Below are 17,425 nucleotides of genomic sequence, written 5' to 3'. Positions count from 1 at the left end.
TCCTGCTATTGCAGGACTTTATCCATGGATGCTACTCAAAATCCTTGGTCAAAGAGTCAAAGTTTAATGAGCATTCATTTCTTTGCTTCTGTGCTGTATCTGACCCAGCTGTATTCAGCTCAAATGTGTGCTCCAGAGCCACCCAATGTGTACCTGAAGACCATTAACGATAGTGGGAGGAATTTCCAAATATGCCAGTAATAATATGGTATCACTTTTCTTGTTAATGCAGTTGATCTGCCTCACTGATAATTATCTGTGCCTTATTTCTAATTTGATAGCTTCTGGCTTTAATTTCCAGCCACTGGCTCCTGTACAGTTTTGCTCTTCTGGGTTAAAACATCTTTTAACACCACATGTTCTCGTCTTGCAAACATTTATTCACTGATCAGCTCTGCTGAGCTGCCGAGACTCCAGACCTTCGCCTCTCCCGTTTTGCCACAGGAAGCCCTGAAACGTGCTGCAGCAAGGTGGGATGAGTGTCTCTGATTTGGGTTCAAATGTTGAGTAGTCCATTTTTGGGAAGGTTCCTTGCCAGGGGGATTTGATAGCTTTGCAGGCTGCAGGAGCAGTCTGGTCTCTCTGGGACTGATGACTTCCATGACCTCTCTCGTGTTCACTGAAGTGTCAGGTCTGAGGCAAAACTATCAGTGAGGCTGAGGTTTTTGGGGGTCAGAAGAGAAAGCCTGGGTGCCTGCAGCACGTTCACCTCTTGCAGAAAACAACCGGTCCCCACCACAGGCTCTAAAAGTACCCTTCACTCTCCTCCCCGACACAGCCAGCTTCTCCTCTGTGCATGGGCTACAGCTGATTTCTCTGGCTCTACAGCAAAGCACAGCAGAGCCTCCGTTTGGAACAAAGCTCTCGGAAGTGGGGCCATCACCTCTGCGGCGAGAGGCTGATTTGCAATGTCGGTGCTGGCCGGGGCTCCCCAGCTTCTCCGAGAGCAGCTCTCAGCTGGATGCATGCCCCCTCCTCGTCCGTCCCTTCTTCCCGTGCTCTGTGCCAGGGAGGACGTGCAGGCTCTGCGGGGCTGCCGGCTGGGTCACGGGGCTCAATAGCCTGTTCAGGAGGGGCTAGGGGGGACATGCTGAGGACAACAGTCCCTGCCACCTGGGCCATGCGCTTTCTTTTTGCGGCTCAGCAGTGATGAAATGGATCTTTGTTTTCATGCACGCACAAATCTCTGTATCCTTATCACAATAAAGACTTCTGAACTGATGCCAGAAAAGTTTTTGTGCTGTTTTCCAGAAGATGGGAACTCACCAATGGTGGAATGGAGCTTCTGGCACTAAACATGGAAAAGTCCCAAGATGGGTTTTCCTCTCTTGCCAGTTCCCTGCTGTTCTGGGTAGGATCTGGAGTTCCTGGTGGACGGGCAGCATCCCCTCCTGGTAAGGAAAGGCACTGTGGTCCTTCCCAGGCTTTGGGCACCTCATACAGATGACCTCACTCCTGGGAAGGTTGCTAGTGCCCAAACCCCATCTTTCCTTGCTTTAGCTTCACCCTGACCTCCCCAAAGCAGCTTGTTCTCCCCTGCTGCGCACTGAATGGCTGCAGTCCTCTGTCCTCATTTTTCCTCCGTCCTCGCTTTCCCTCTCCCTCCCCCAGGCAGCACCACTGGCATCATGCTGGAACTCCCCTCCAAAACAGGTGAAGGATGGGGGGCCTGTGCCCCTCATTTGCAGGGCCATGTGGCTGCATGCCTCTGCGTGCAGCCACAGCTGTAGCTCCGCCAAGGCAAACATGCTTGTCACGGTTCATTTTTCTTTCAGTGCACACTCTCCCCAGTTTGCTCATTCTTATGGCTCTTGGCTTGAACTTTCCTCAAATTTTCCAATTTTCCCCTGGTAACAATATGGCCAGAATTAAAACAAACACACCAGGTGGAGTCTTTCTACAGGCGGCTCTGGAGGGATCAGCTCCTCATTGCCTGTGACCCTCAGCCATGCAGTGATGGGGGGGTGATAACAGGGCTAGCATTCACATTCCTCTCGCTCTCGCCACCGTGGCACAGTGCGCTCCTGCTCGCCCTCTTTCTCCCACTGCCTCAAGGTCTCTCCATCTTTGAACATCTGGGGGGGGGGAGTGGATGATCCATCCCAGATGTATTAGCCACATTTTCCAAATTAAGTCTTTGTTTACTTCCTGCACTGTTTCTAAGAGCTAATGTCTTTGTTTCTGCTTTCATCAGTGTTTTTTAACATGTCCAAACTTATTATTGGCTTAAAGCTTCATTAGCGTGTTGTTTTCCTAGAATGTAGTAAGAGCCACGCTAGGTCAGATCAGACAGGCAGCACATTGGCACTCATCTCCAGCTGCATGGTGTGCGAGGATTCAGATGCACATTTAGGGAAAAGGCATGTTCCTTCCCTTCTAGTGGTCAGGGGCATAGGAAATTTGTGATCAAGCGATTGCTTCTGGATCTGCATAATTAATAGCTGTGGATGCCCCAGTTCCCTATGAATTCATCCTACCCTCTTTTGCATTCATTTAACTTTCAGCTTTGACGAGGTATTTTCATTGTGGCTGGTGTGCAGAACTATTTCCTTTTCTTTGATTTAAACCTGCTGCCTAATAACAGGCTGTCTCCATCCCTATGCTATGGATAACACTGACTAAATCTCCAGACTTAGTAGTGTGAGATGCGCTCTCCGCCTACCCCAGATTTTGCTCATGGCTCCTTTTTAGGATCTAACGGTCTGCCTTTCCTTGTTTCTCACATCAGTGTTGCCTTGTCTCCATAGGAAAGCGAGCTCTTTTCTCATGCGTCCCTTGGCAGCACTGCAGCTCCAACCCTGCCACTGCTGTGGCAGGCTGCTGAAAACAGCCTGGGAAGGGAAAGAGGAGGGAGGAGACAGACCAAACATGGGGTTTGTGCTATTTTACTATAGCCCTGCCTAGCGCTCTCTGGCTGCCAAGTACCACTGGCTAGCGCTGGAAACCTGCCCACCTCTTTTGCATTGCCTTGGTTGCTGAAAGCTGGGGAGACAGCAGCTCCACGGGAACCCAGCAGCCCTGGGAGTGGCCATGTGAAGGAGGCAAGGGCATTTCCCACCACTGCGTGGGTCCCAGCTCTACAAAATACCACCAGACACGGCTTGCAGTAGAGATAAGAGCTGTCCTACCGTACCCATGCTCGCCATGCCCTGCCACAGCGTCATCTACTTTTCCTTGGTTTCCTACAAGTGCTGGGAGAAGCTGGCACCTCCAGCATCTTTTCTTGTTAGCTGGCTAAAGATGGGTGCCGTGCCTTTCCCACTCCCGAATGTGTGTTGCTCTGAGACTGACTGACAAGTGGGCATGTGGTGGGATGGAGCTTAACTGAGAGAATGTATTAATATCGTTACTGCTATCTTTACATATGTATAATATTCTTTCTTTTTCTGTTCGTGTCTTCAAAAGATATTTGTTCAAAACTGGGACTTTTACATTTGTTTTTTTTTAAAGGGGCCATAATTGAGAGGAGGACACTGTGCAGATGGGGCAGAAGACCAAGAAGGCACAGGGACAAGGAGAGAAAGGACCGCTAGGGTGGGGCTGGGACAGAACAAAGTTGGAATTGAGAAAGTCTGAGTAAGCCAAGCCAGGAGCAGGCAAGCCACGTGCTTTGTGCACCAGCCTGCCCTGTTTGCGTTAGAGGCTATAAACAGGGGCTCCCTGGTTTTACCACTGGGAAATTGAGGCAGAAAGGCGGTCAGTGGCCCAAGCGGATTTGGAGGACAGGCAGGAAAGTAGTGGTGCTGGGCAGCACTGGTAGAGGATGCTTTGCTGGGGGAAGAGACAGCTACAGCAACCCTTGTCATAGGGGCTAGTGCCACGCAGTGTGGATCCACCTCGAGGTTGAAGGGAAGGCAGATGTTTAGCATGGCACCAAGTACCCTGAGAAGCCTATTGCTGATGGCAGGAGGAGCTCCTTTCTAGTGTGGCCTGGGCGAAGCAGCATGGCAAGCTCATGTTACCAAAGGGAGCCTTTCTCCTGGCATGTCCAGCCGTGACGGTAAATCTTTCGGCTGTTTGTGCTCACGTTTGGGCTCTGTGTCAGGGATGTCCTAATAAAGATCTCTGTCAGAGCCGCTAAGCTGCTGAAGTTTTAGCCCCACAGGATAAGGCTGCAAAGCCTCCTGCAGATGCACCCGTCCGTGAGCAGAGCATAGGGACCCTGAGGTGAGTGCTGCCCACGGGGTCAAGGATGTACCTGGCAGAGGGTTGGAGAGGAACCAGCTTCCCCCACATCCAGAAACGGTCTGCAACTCTTTATTAACAGACAGCAAGGCATCCTCATCTGCCTTTAGGCCGTTGAGCTCTCTTCTGCTGCCAGTTGCCCAGTACCTGTTGGAGCTCATTATCACGCCCACTCCCAGCGCAGAGCAGGGCAATACCAGAGCTCTCCTTGCTGGCACCTGCTCAGCAGACAACTCCTGCATCAAGCCCCACGTTGCCCCGTCCTCCCCCTGCAACGTCCTAGCTCGGCTGTTTGGGTAGGCAGCTGCGGGGAGGGCGATGCGGTCCCTGCCTCCGTTCATCCCGGGAGCAGCGGGACTGCCGGGGCGGAGGGGCCGGCAGACCCGCCGAGCCTGCGGCGATGTCTCCCTCTGCTTGCCCAGGAGATGGGGCAGGAGAGCAGGCGCGGCTCCGAGCTGGCGGCCGGGCCCCGGGGGGGAGCGGCGGGAGCTGCCCGCGCCGGGCAGGCAGGGGCCGGGCAGGGCTGCGGGAGCCGTGCGGGCACCGGGGCCGCCCCGGCGCCATCCCCACCGCGCTCGGTCTTGCCCCACGGCAGGGCTCGGCGACGGGCATCGCCCCCGCCCGCCGCCCCCCTCTGCTCTCCTCTCCCCCGCCCCGCCGCTCGCCGTGCGCTTGGCAGCCCCGACGCCCTCCGCAGCCAGTTTTCCAGCCCTGCGCTTCTTCTGCAGTGACAGCCAGTGGCTGCGGGGGCCTGTTTACCGTCCGGTTAATAAGTGAGCCGGAGCGGGGGAAAACTCCTCCGACGGCGGAGAGCGGGCTCGCCGGCGGGCGGGCGGGCGGGGGGAGCATTCCTGCGCCGCGGGGCCCCGGCGCGCCCCGCTCCCGCCGCCCCCGCCGCCCCCCGCCCGCAGGTGCAGGGGGCTGGCACTCGGAAACTGGAAAGAGCTGGTTGGAGTTTGCACTTTAAGCTCCCGGCAGGGAGGGAGACGGGGGCTCGGAGCTGGTCTGGGCGCCCAGCGCCACGGGAGGATGGCTCGGTGGCTGCGGTCCCTCGTGGGAGCCCTGCTCCTGCTCGAGGGGGCGGCCGCCCTCAGCTTTCTCCACCATCGCTACGAGGAGATGGTGCAGGCCCTGTTCCGCGTGCAGAGCCAGTGCCCCTACGTCACCCGCATCTACAGCATCGGCCGCAGCGTCGAGGGCCGACACCTCTACGTGCTGGAGTTCAGCGACTACCCGGGCATCCACGAGCCCCGTAAGTACGGGGGGACGGGGACGGCGGTTCGGAGAAGCCGGGCTTCGTCACCACGCTGCCTGCCACGCGGCACCGTTGGGGCACAGGGCGGGGGGTATCTCCCTTTCCAGGCAGCGCTCCCGACGATGCCCGGGCGTCAGGCGGTGCCAGCTCCGGCAGAGACCCTGCAGCCGGCCCAGGGACGCGCACGCAAAACCCACACGCGTGCACTGTGCTTGCGTGAGCTGCGGCGTGGCCCGGGCGCGTACTTTGGACGGAGCTCTGATTTTTCAGCACGAGCTAACACGAGAACCCAGGCGAGTCCATCCCAGCACCCCACCTGCCCTGCCAACCTCTCCCTCCCAAAACAGCGTTGTGCAGGCAGGGAGAGGCAGCGGCTACCCTCCACCCTTTGCTGCCGGATAGTGGCAGGAGGGAAGAGTTCGGCCCTTCCTCCTCCGGACCCCAAAGCCAGGGGGGCAGCGAGCGGGGCACTCCGGCAGAGCGGGCACTGGGCTCCCGCAGCCCCGCAGGGCGTGCAGCCCCTGTGACAGGCCGGTCTCAGGGATCTCTACCTGCTGCCACGTGGCCCTGCGGAGCCTTGGCAGCAATGGCCCCTGGAGCTGCTGCCTGTGCGGCACGGAGACGCCGCGGAGCCAGACCTTGCTGGCAGCCAGGTGCCCCTGGGGGGCTGAGGGGACCAGCTGGCTCTCCGGGCTGGGGGCATGCACACAGGGCTCCCTCTCTTCCCCGACTTGTGCCCCTGGGCCGCAGAGGCGAACAGGGCTCTGCCTCCTTTTTGCAGGATCTTTTGCTTTTTCAGATCCTGGCTGGTGTGGTTAAACGCAGGGGCTGACAAGTTCAGGCAGCCTAGTCACGTGGAAAACTGCCGGCAGCGCTGCAGGGGTGAGCGGGACCCGTACCTGTGCCCCCCTCAGCGGAGCAGCCCCCCCAAACCCCACAGCACCCCGTGCCTGGCAGCAGCTCGCCCAAGGACGTGCTGCGCTGGGGGCATGCTGTTCCCCTCCTGCGGCCCGGAGTATCACCTTCAGCGGGGCCGGGAGGCGGGATGGGAGGCTTCCCACCCTGACCGCCTCCGTGCCAGCCCTGTTCGGTACAGGGAAATCTGCACGGCGCTCAGGACACCTCGGGCACCTCCACAGCACATCAGGGGCTGATTCAAAGCAAGAGTGAGCAAAGGGCACTGGCAACGCAACACTGGATTTTAGACTTGCAGAACCACAGGAGAGCAGCTGGGAGGGCCGTAGGGGATGACCGAGATCTCCCCTGCCCCAGACGGGCAGCATGGGTCACCCTCAGGCTGGCACTTTCAGCTTGTAGCATGAGGACTTTGGGAAACTGTGGATTCCCTTAAAGGCCACGGAAAGTAACTCCGAAAAGCAAGCTTGGAGTCAGTGGGCTTACGTGCAGTAATTAGGGCTTGTATGTCCACGTGGATTATGTTTAGGGGTCTGCATATTGAAAAAGGCTGACAAGTCCTGCTGCAGACTCAAACAAAGCAGAGAAGGAGAATCCCTGCTGAGACCTTATTTTTTTAAAAAAAGGCTGCACATATCCCCAGGACATTTTTATAGTTTTTTTAACTGGATTACCTAATTAAATCAGTTCTCATCCTAATTAAATCAGTTCTCATGTCCCTGAAATCTAACCAGGTCAAAACATGTTGCCCACCTGTGGTGTCCTGCACTGAGGCACAGCGATCAAGAGATATGGAAAAGCAAAACCTTTTGCCAAAATTAGAATTTTTTTTAGAATCTGTCTTCAGCATGTCTGGATGCGGTGTCTCCTTCCCACGCGGCAAAGGCACAGGGAATTTTGGAAGCAGCAAATGCCTGACGTGGGGCTGAGGTGCCTTTTGCCCCAGGGATCCTGACAGACACTGTACATGGCAGCCGGGTTGCACACTGCCACTGTGAGTCTGGTCACTGCTGGTGGCCGGAAAACTCATGGTGCAATGGGAGTCTCAAGCTCTGGCAAGCCGATGTTTGTAAAGACACACTATTTTTTCCTGACCCCTCCATGTGAAAGTCAGGCTCCCTTTTTAACTGAATTATGGTGTCTCTTATCCTACCAGTGCTGACTCCAGCCTGCAATGGGACATTTTATTTTCCCACAAGAAACTGCTTTAAAAGACCCTCTGCGAAAGCATAGCCCATCCTTCATGTGTGTGTGCTGCCTCTCGGTCAGCAAAGCAGCAAGTCCTGCTCCAGGCACTGTCTGCCTGTGGTCTCGAAGTCTGTATTTCGAGACCTCATTTTAGAAAAGTCAGCGGCAAGAGACGTTTTTGCTCATAACAAAGCTGCCTGAGGGACAGTTTGATCCATATTCAACTCAGTCGCTGAGGGTTTCTCCAGACTCTTGTCCCTGTCCCTTGAGGGTGAGGAAGCGCCTAAACCTTCTCCTTGGAGGGAGGTAAAGGGGAGGGAGAGAGGAAACCACTGCTGCCTCCCACCAGCACGGGAGTCAGAGGCTGACAGGCAGCAGCCAGAGGCAACCATGCCCTTCCAGTGAAAGAGCATGGCTCGCCCCAAGCCAGGGATTGATTTTATCCTGCAGAGTAATGAAAAGCTCCTTAAAGCATGCAGAGCCAGAAATGTGCCATGCTGGTGAGAGGCACTGACAGCAAACTGTGAAGGGCAGAGGTGGGAGAAATGGCCTGTCCCCTCCGCTGCCACCCACTGCAGAGCTGGGAGGCCCCTGCACCCCAGGGCTTGGGGCGGCAGCAATCCTGCTGGTGTTCCCTGGTCCCTCTGTGCTGCCTCTCCCCAGCGCGAGACCAAACCGCCTGCAAATACATCCTCTTGTGTGCTCCGAAGGCGAGCAGCAGCCCGGTGGAGAGCCTGAGCTGCTCCCAGGGATGCTGGGGCAAAACGGAGGGGAGCTTATATGAGAACCATGCCACTCTCCCTCACTGAGGTTTGCATTTTCCAGGGGAAAGAGCCATTTCACACCATTTATTGGGGGTCCTTTGGGCTTGACCGGGCTTCCTGCAGTAGAAATTGGCTTTTCCCCCCATCCCAGCCCTGGCTGATGGTGTCACTCTCTTGCTCTCTCCAGTGGAGCCAGAGTTCAAGTATGTTGGGAACATGCATGGGAACGAGGTGCTGGGCCGTGAGCTGCTGCTGCAGCTCTCCGAGTTCCTGTGTGAGGAGTACCGCCGGGGCAACGAGCGGATCACCCACCTCATCCATGACACGCGCATCCACATCATGCCCTCCATGAACCCCGACGGGTACGAAGTCGCTGCCAAGCAGGTACCGGGCAGCGATCGCCTCCTCCAGCCGGGTAGGGGCAGAAGCCCTTCAAATCCCTGTGGGATCCCCTTCACCACGGCTATGGGGAGGGGGCATCCTTCCTCTCCATGCCCTGCCAAATTTGTCCCCCCCAACCGGTGTCACTGCTTCTCATCTCCCACGCCAAGGGCTCGTGCTGTGTGTCCTGCCACAGGTGGCCCTGGCAGATGATGGAAGAGGCTTTCTACACCTGTCTTACCCTCCCCAGAAGTTATTTGTCACAGGAGGGTCACTGCAAATCCCCTGGCCCAGGCTGGGGAAGGGGCAGCTGAATGCCACTGTCATGAGCAGACAGGCACATGAGGAACGGGGCAGGGGGGGAAGCCCTCTAGTTCCCCCAAAACTTCACCCATTCCTTCGTACCGCTAGACCTCGGGGAGATATTTTATTCATGGCTCTTTCAGCTGAGGCAAATTGTTTATTTGGTTTGTGCCTTGCTCTGTCACCCTGGAAAATGAAGATATTGTTATTGACTTTCCCTGTCAGTACCAATACTCTTTATTCTCCTGCCAGCAATAACACTCGTGTTGCGACTCAAAGGCACCGAAGCGCCGTTACAACGGCCGGTCCCTGCCACCCTGACACCCAGCCTGCCTGCGCCCACCCTGTACTCACCCCCGTGATGCACCTTTGCCCCGCAGGGCCCAGACAGCAATGGGTACTTGACGGGGAGGAACAACGCCAATGGAGTGGACTTGAACCGTAACTTCCCTGACCTCAACACTTTCATGTACTACAGCGGGGAAATCAACGGGCGAAATCACCACATCCCACTGCCTGACAACTGGAAAAGCCAGGTACTGGTCTGGGGTGCTGTGAGGGCGACAGCATCTTAGAGTGGCTCAGCATGCAAGCAAATATACTGTCCTTTGCCTTGCACAGTGCTTGTCTCCTTCTCTGTGCCTTCTGCATGCAGAGAAACAATCTAATCCTGTCCCGTATCACAGCTGGCACCTCTGCCAGGGAGAGAGGGTGGCACCACGGCCAGCCTGGGTGGAAAGTTGCAACACACAGGGCAGAGGAGGTGGCACGAGCTGGCTAACACCTGTGCCTCAGGTTTTGGGGCTGTGCTGGGAGAGCTGTAGCAGGGTATGCAGGAGGAGCCTGCTCTATGTATCGGGGCAGGCAGTGGAGAACGGAGGAAGCTGCAAGGGCTGAAGCAGGCACATTGCAGGGCAGGGTCTGATGTGACCGATCGCAGCCCAGCGTGGGGCAGCAGCTGGCCCAGAGGTGGCTGAGCTCTTCTCCCTGTCCCTGTCCCTGTTTTCCTCACAGGTGGAGCCAGAGACGTTGGCCGTGATCCAGTGGATTAGCAGCTACAACTTTGTGCTCTCAGCCAATCTGCACGGTGGGGCAGTGGTGGCAAATTACCCCTATGACAAGTCTCAGGACCAGCGGTTCAGGAGCCACCGGCGCACGGTCAACACGCCTACCCCTGACGACAAGTTGTTTCAGAAGGTGAGCATGGCCCCAGCAGGCGAGGGCATTCCCACAGCCCTGGCAGGGTGCAGCGTGCGAGAGCTGGCTGGGAGTCTCTGGTCACTGCCTCACGCAGGAGCCGAGCCAAGAAACGTGTTGGAAATAACTGTTAGCAGACTGCAGCATTTCTGCCAGCCACCGGCTCATGAGCCAGGTCAGGGCAGTCCCACTGTGAGCCAGTCCCACCACACAGACAGGCCAGTCTTAACCCTCAGAAGCCCCTTCCACATCCGTGCCCTGCCTGGGTTCCCCATAACCCCAGTACCACCAGTGTCTTCAGTACCACCCTGCTCTTCCAGAGCTGGAGCCTGCCGCCAGCTTTGCTGTACCATCGTAGCATGTATATGGGTTTTTTTCCTAGAGAGGTCACAGGGTCTGGCTGGGGGTCTGCTGAGAGCAGGAAAAGGGAGGTGGGTACCCAGCAGGGCTTGCAGATGGTGAAGAATAAGAAATACAACAAAAAGAGCACCAGGAGCTTAGGCAGACATCAGGGAATATAGTGGTCCATACTGCTGATCCTGCTAACACTAGCTGAAGCCAGTGGTTTTTCTCCATTGTTAAAATGTCCCAGAAAACAGTGCCTTCAGTCACTGCTTCCATTAGGAAATACCCAGCACAAGAAAAAGCAAGTCTGCGTTAGAACAGTTAATGAGAAAAATAAGTCTGAGCTGGAGTTCAGCCTTCTCTGGAAACAGAGGCTGTGCAGGGGCTTGCCAGGACCTGCTGGGATCAGGGCTGTGCTCGGACCCAGATGTAGAGAGGCTGCAGTCTGGGGCGTAGGCTAATGATACCCACATAGCCTCAGAAGTCAGAAATGTAGTGAAGTAACTGTTTTCCTGCTGACAGAACGAGATTACACCAGCATCTGAACCATAATACAAGGGTATAGAGTTTGCATTAGAAAATGCAAACACCAGTTTCTCTTAAACTGTGTCTTATGCAAAGGACAGGCTTTGGATGCAATGGCCCAATTTTAGCCCTGCCTTCTTGTCTAAAAATAAGCAGTAACCTTAATAAGGGCAATAAACAAGCGGTTGCTAGAACCTGAAGTTGCCCAAACTCTTTCTTAATCCAAATTCCCCTGATATATATGGTATCTGCATCCAGACTGATACTGGTTAGTTTTCCTCGCGTATCTTCTCCTCCTGTTAGTGCCATTTGCTGGCAGGGAGGGTCAGCACCAATGGGGCTGGATGCCCCTGTGTGGGCCCAGTGCCCTCTGCTCCCTCTAGTCTCAGCAGGAGCAGGGCAGAAGCCACCTGGGCCCTCAGCAATCCCCAGCTTACCAGATTTCTGCTCTTCCTCCTCCACCTTCATCTACCTACATTTCGTAGAGGTCCTGGCCACCTCGTGTTGTATTTCATGGCAGTAAAATGCAGGAGCTGACTCCTGTCTGACTTCCCTCCCACGCTCCCCAGCAAAGCCTGTGTGGGAGGCAGGATGTTTTGCCCAGAGCCAGGCAGGGTCCCTAGCTGCACGGTTCTGGAGCTGTGACCACCGGCTGCTCTTTCTCTAGCTGGCCAAGACCTATTCATACGCCCACGGCTGGATGCATCGTGGCTGGAACTGCGGGGACTACTTTGCCGATGGCATCACGAATGGGGCATCCTGGTACTCACTCAGCAAAGGTAAGGGCTGGGCAGGTGAGCACCACACGCAGCAAGGTGTTGAGCTGAATGGAGGTGAAGGGATAGATGAGAAACCTCAGGACAGGATGGGTTGGGGAAGGGCCGTGGCAGTAGCACTGTGCCCATTACTAGACACCATTCTGGTGTCTGCATCTCAGACTGGGAAACGGCTTGGGAAGACTGGAAGTGGCTTGGGAAAGAGCCACAGAAATAGCCGAGGTCTGCAGAGACCTGCTGTGTGCTGCTGGACAAAGGAAGCATTAATCTGTTAGTGTATTTGAAAATGCCACGGCGTAACTCCATCAAGACCCAAAACCGTGACCAAAGGGAAGACATTTCTTGTAGCTGCTGGCTCCTGAAAAATCTCATTAAAAAAGGCACAATGACAAAACTGAAAATCAGCAAGTTAGGCTAGAAGAAAGATTGAAGAGGGACTGGAAAGAGATACATAGCCCCTGCAGTACCCGACCTCCCTGATATTCTGAAGGCAGAGTGGTGAATGATCCTGCTGAAGGAGAGAGTCGGGCAACCAAAAAGGGAGGGGGCTGCATGGAGGGAGAAGGCTCTAGTCATGCTGTCATGGAGGGAGGAGGCTGCACCTGCAGAGCAAAGAGGGAAAACGGGACGGTTCTGGTGGAAGATAGACAGGGGCCAGGACGTCTGGGACACGGGAGCGGGGAGGGAAGGGAACCTTGCGTTCCCCTGGCCACAGGCTCTTCTTCTCTTCCAGGCATGCAGGACTTCAATTACCTCTACACCAACTGCTTTGAAATCACCCTGGAGCTGAGCTGCAATAAGTTCCCCCCTGAGGAGGACCTGGAGCGGCAGTGGATGGCCAACCGGGAGGCCCTTGTTGCTTTCATTGAAGAGGTAAGGGGGCAGTCCTGAGACCTACACCCTTCTGCAGGCCCCCATGGGCCCTGATGGTAGGGAACCAGTAGGCATGAGGGGTGGAAGGGAGGTGGTCATGGAGCTCACTGGGTGCTCTAGCTGGTGGCCTTTGGGGAGGCTGTTGTGTCCTAAACTGGCTCTGCTGGGGAGAATCAGGAGAACCAAGGGTATGGGTAGAGGTGGGGTTGTCCCCAGAGCTCTGCCTTCCTCTGGTGCTTGGCAATACCCTCTTGAGCAAAGGAGGGTCCTTGAGCCAGCAGTCTGTCTCCCTCCCTGCAGGTTCACCAGGGCATCAAAGGGATGGTGTCGGACGAGAACAACAATGGCATTGCAGGAGCAGTGATTTCTGTCCAGGGAATCGGCCATGACATCACCTCTGGTGGGTTGTCAGTTCCCTTGCACGCTGTCCCTTTTGGATACAGCCTCTCGGAGGCTATCTGAGTATGTGGGAGGAGGTTAGTAGGCAAGGCTATAATATGTGTGGCCAGCATGGTTTGCATCCCAAAAATTAGCTGCAAGAAATGTGCCTGTGCACCCTGAACCAGGGAGGGCTTAGGAAAACAAGAGGTGAGAACTGGAATGCAAATCTTATTGTAAATGACTTCAGAAAGTCAGCTCCTATTTTATCTGAGAGAGGAGAAAATACATTTGTATATAACCAAAGAGAAAATTGAGAGAATAATCTACTCAAGCTGAATCTACACAGAGCTGAAATAGTTGATAGCAAAGGACACGATGGCAGAACAAGATGAAAGACTGAAAGTTCAAGCCAGACAAATTTAGACTGAGAATGACGTGCCACTTCAGTTTATCCAAATTGTGGCGGTTTCTCCTTTGCTGGCCGATTTTAACCTCCTTTTCATAAACACCCTTCTCCAACTGGACTGGGCGTTACAGACTGGCTGCAGAAAATAGCCGATATTCCAGCTCTTCAGAGGTCAGACTATGAAATCATCACAACTCCTTCTGGCCGTAGGCCTGTGACTCAGTAGCACTCTAGTATTTGGCACTTATTATGCCAACCTGCATAGGAAAGGGGATTGTGCAAGAGATCACACAGTCACAGAGGCACTGGCTGCAAGAGCCCTCTGAGGTCTTCTGTCCAGCCTCCTGCTTGGAGCAGGTTTGTCTCCAGTGTTGGCTCTGATCAGCCATGGCTCCCTCCAGCTGATTCTCACTGACCCCCAAGGATGGAGATTTCACAGCCTCTCTGCTGACCTGTGCCAGGCATCCAGCACCTTTGAGGCGAAGCTGTGCTCCCTGATCCACCCTGAAGCTCCCAGGCTGCCATCTGTGGCTGCTGCCCGTCCTTGTATTGCCTGGCACTGCTCAGAGGAGTTTGGCCCCATCACCTTTGTAGCTGCCCTTCAAGTAGCTGCCGGCTGTGAGCAGACCCCCCTCCGGCTCCCCCAGCTCTCCTTGTGGGGCCTGAGCTCTCCCTATGGGTCAGGAGCTCTGGTTCTCCCACATCTCTCTTGATCTGGGGGCCTCAAAACTGGACACAGTGTTCAAGGGCAGCCTCCCCAGGACTGAACGGAGGGAGAAAATTATTCCCTTTGACCTGCCAGCCTCCCTCCCTGTTTTCCCTTGGAAGCCCCTGACTTGTGTGTCTCACTTGTACCAGTTAGCCCCACCTAATGCTGCCTGCAGGCTGCCTGCAATGATTACTCAAATTTGCAATACCCATCCAGTTTCATAGATGGGAATATACTGAAATTGTCAAAGTAATTCATAATGTGCTGCTGCCTCACTGTTGGCTGTCCCTAACCACACCAGTACACAGTCCGTCAAAGTGCTCCTGGGGCTTCCTTATGCAGGGAGAATCAGGGAGTAGCTGAGCTGATGAGCAATTAAAACTCTGCTGATAACCCAAATGTGGCAGAATTTTATATGACAGGAATTAGAAATTGCGTTGTGCATAAGGAGTCAGACTGGAGCTGTGATTGCCTAAGGCCAGTCAGGTCTGCTGTCATCTGACTGGCGAGCGCTCAGATTTGCAGCCTCCCTGCACAGGCACAGCCAACACTGCTGTACCATCCCCTTTCTTTTGGCATTTACTTGCAGAGTGACCTCTACTCAGTGGCACTAATGAGACATCACTTGCAGTCTACCAATGTTAATCCAGCCTTGTGATAGCCAGCAGATTTGGAAGGAAGGCCAAAAAGTGCCTGGGTTTTGAAGGCTACACGTCTTTGAGGAAGTAAACTTGGCAAAACCTACTGGAATATCTTTTGCTCCTCTCCGCGTGCATCCTGAGTGCTTTCTCTTCTTGTGTTCCAGGTGATGTGGGAGATTATTTCCGGCTGCTGCTGCCTGGCACTTACACTGTCACAGCCTCTGCAGAGGGGTACCAGCCCCAGACGGTGACAACAACGGTGGGCCCAGCTGCACCTTCATTGGTGAGTTAGGCTCCATAGTCACGAGGATGTCTCAAAATGTCTTCACCCCAGGGAGAAGGAAATGCAGTGGGGGATGTCTAGTGAGTAGTAGAGAAAGGAGATGGGATGTAGAGCATTGCCAGTGGCTACAGGCTGTCTGCTTTGGCAGACACAGGGCTCCCTGCAGCTCACAGAGAGGGACAGGGTGAAGGCAATGCCATGTGCCTCTCGCTTCCTTACTGAGGGCTCACAGCTGCACTGGGCTGCCGTGCCAGCTCCTGTGTCCCTCTGCCTCTTGGCCATGGGGAGAGCCCCTGGCTGGCTGGGGCTGCTGCTCTTCAGCTCTCCCTCCATCCTTCCCACTCTCCAGGACGTGATGATGTGGAGACAGCATCTGTTCCCTCATGCTCCGTTATCCCCCTGGCTCCGTGGGTTTCAGTGCTCTGCTACCATCTGCATCCTGCCTGGGACCAAACACGCTATCAGACTCGTAGCAAGAGGCTGAAGTCTGCCTTTCTTTCTGCTGAGAGCACCCAAGACAGATGGGAACTGGGTGCCAACAAAGAACAGCCAAGCACCTTTGGGAGATGAAGTGCTCTTGACACCAGTGTGGTCCCTACAGCGCCTTTCTGAGGGCAGGCCGGACAACTAGAAGTTGGTTATAAAAACAATGGGTGGTGATTCCTGCCCCTGCTGTTGCGTTATGAACGTGGTGGGACTGCAGATGCAGCCTGCTCTAAGGACCGGCAAGAACCCCCTGGCTGCGGCATCCTGGCACATCATTTGTTTCACTGCATGTACACTGGTCAGGCTCTGCCATAAATACACTGCAGTGGTTCTCCCACCCTCCCTCCCTTCATCCCACCCTACCCAGCCTCTGAAGTTCTTCCAGAGCTGCCCTTTTCTCAGGATTAGAAACCTTCTAATTTTCGTCCTAAATTTATTTATGGTCAGTTTATCCCTATTTGTTCTTAAGCCAATGTTGTGCTTTAAATAGCTCCTCTTCTTCCCTGGTATTTATTCCCTGATGTATTTATAAGGAGCTGTCAAGCCCAGTCCTAGCCTTTGTTTTGCTCAGTTAAGCACCCAGCTCTTTGGCTTTCCTTTTTAAAATAGATTCTCCTTTTACCATGTTACTGTATAAGACTGATTTTTTGCAGATCTCCTCTCACAGCAGCCCTCCTGTCCCCCGCAGCACCTCCCATACTCACCATTCACCCCATCCCTCCCCCAGGAAGCCCACACAGGCCCATTCCAGTTTCACCTTTCTGTATAGCCTCCCCATTCCCTATTTATCTGATGCTGTGTCCTGCACGCTCCTTGTCCCCTTCTCCCTCTTGTACCTGCTTGCATGGCTGTAGTGGATGGAGGTTTCTTTCCTGGAATTTTTTTGCCTGGATGTACTGAAAGGACTGGTTGCTGAAAGACTGATTAAGCAGGATTCAGCTAACAGGCTGCAATTGAAAAAGGACTGTCTGTCCTAAACCAGCCTGTGTATTAAATATTCAGAGAGATGCAAAGCAATGCTATTTCTCTACTTTCTGGTGAGAAAAGATGAAGAAAGAGCATAGCTCAATCCCTGGCCTTTCACAGCTCATCTTCTAAACCATCCTAGGACATCACATTGCCACAAGAGCAACCCTCTGCGTAAGAAATGTAGCCGATTGTTGGTACAATATTTTCCACAGGAAAAAAAAATGTTTCCAGCTGATTTAAGAACTGAGTTCCCATTGTATCGTAACACTGGCTGAGGCCCCTTACTGCTTGTCTTGGCCCAAGAGTCAGCTTTGAAGGCTAGCAGCAGAGGCAGGTCCTGCAGACCCCTGGGCCAGCAGAGCGCACACACGGTCTTACACAGTTATTTTTGTTCTTTCTCCAGGTGCATTTCCAGCTCAAACAACATGTGGTGAGGAAGGCCCCAGAGCGTAAAGCCTCAGGCACACGCATGAACAACAAAGCCCTTCAGAAGAAGGTAGTGCCAAGAGCCACCCGCCGGGGGACCCAAAGATGAGGACGGCTCACTTGGCTGAGAGCTGGGGGAAGCCCTTTATACAAGGCCTGGCTGATGACTCCAGCCAGTGAACTTTCCAACAGTCCAGCATGAAACTAGCCCAAATTATTAGGTTATTAAACAAGGAAGTATTTAATCCCTGAGCAAATCGTGAAGTCATTCACAACAAAATGTGCCTGGGCTGCGGTTCCCCGGGCAGTGTGTCTGTAGCTGCTGAGCTCTTCTCCTGCACTTGCTCCATCTCGGAGAGCTCTGCTCCCTTTACTCCTGGACTCAGTTGCTACAGCCCACGTGAGATGCCCAGACAC

At 54.5% G+C, this 17,425-nt stretch overlaps 2 protein-coding genes across 4 annotated transcripts in view; both read left to right on the top strand.

Annotated features, from left to right (window-relative positions):
* The window catches only part of ENTPD1 (ectonucleoside triphosphate diphosphohydrolase 1), a 38,555-nt gene extending 34,595 nt beyond the window's left edge, over nucleotides 1–3,960 (top strand). The window contains exons 13-14 of one of the 2 annotated variants that reach the window (XR_005933520.1): nucleotides 1,252–1,394; nucleotides 2,748–3,666. The gene's annotated coding sequence lies outside the window, so the exon portion shown is untranslated. Of the gene's footprint in view, nucleotides 1–1,251 lie in introns of both variants that reach the window. The other variant, XR_005933519.1, reaches the window with a different exon arrangement.
* Nucleotides 3,961–4,716: 756 nt separating this feature from the next.
* Nucleotides 4,717–17,253, top strand: CPN1 (carboxypeptidase N subunit 1). 2 transcript variants are annotated; one of them, XR_005933595.1, is made up of 10 exons: nucleotides 4,717–5,437; nucleotides 8,495–8,691; nucleotides 9,372–9,527; nucleotides 10,006–10,188; nucleotides 11,726–11,837; nucleotides 12,568–12,707; nucleotides 13,008–13,107; nucleotides 15,009–15,127; nucleotides 15,477–16,055; nucleotides 16,986–17,253. XR_005933595.1 is itself a non-coding variant. In XM_030031237.2 (9 exons), exons 1-9 carry the CDS (start codon nucleotides 5,215–5,217, stop codon nucleotides 17,115–17,117), a joined length of 1,362 nt encoding a protein of 453 aa, XP_029887097.1. In that variant the 5' UTR covers nucleotides 4,725–5,214; the 3' UTR covers nucleotides 17,118–17,253. The 2 variants fall into 2 exon arrangements, 1 of the variants encoding a protein (XP_029887097.1); XM_030031237.2 differs by lacking the exon at nucleotides 15,477–16,055 and having other exon boundaries at nucleotides 4,725–5,437.
* Nucleotides 17,254–17,425: the final 172 nt, after the last annotated feature.

The sequence above is a fragment of the Aquila chrysaetos genome, chromosome 11 (genome assembly GCF_900496995.4).
Source record: "Aquila chrysaetos chrysaetos chromosome 11, bAquChr1.4, whole genome shotgun sequence".
NCBI classification, from domain to species: Eukaryota; Metazoa; Chordata; class Aves; order Accipitriformes; family Accipitridae; genus Aquila; species Aquila chrysaetos.
The sequence above is the reverse complement of the archived record's forward strand: the minus strand, read 5'-3'. Positions and strand labels throughout refer to the sequence as shown.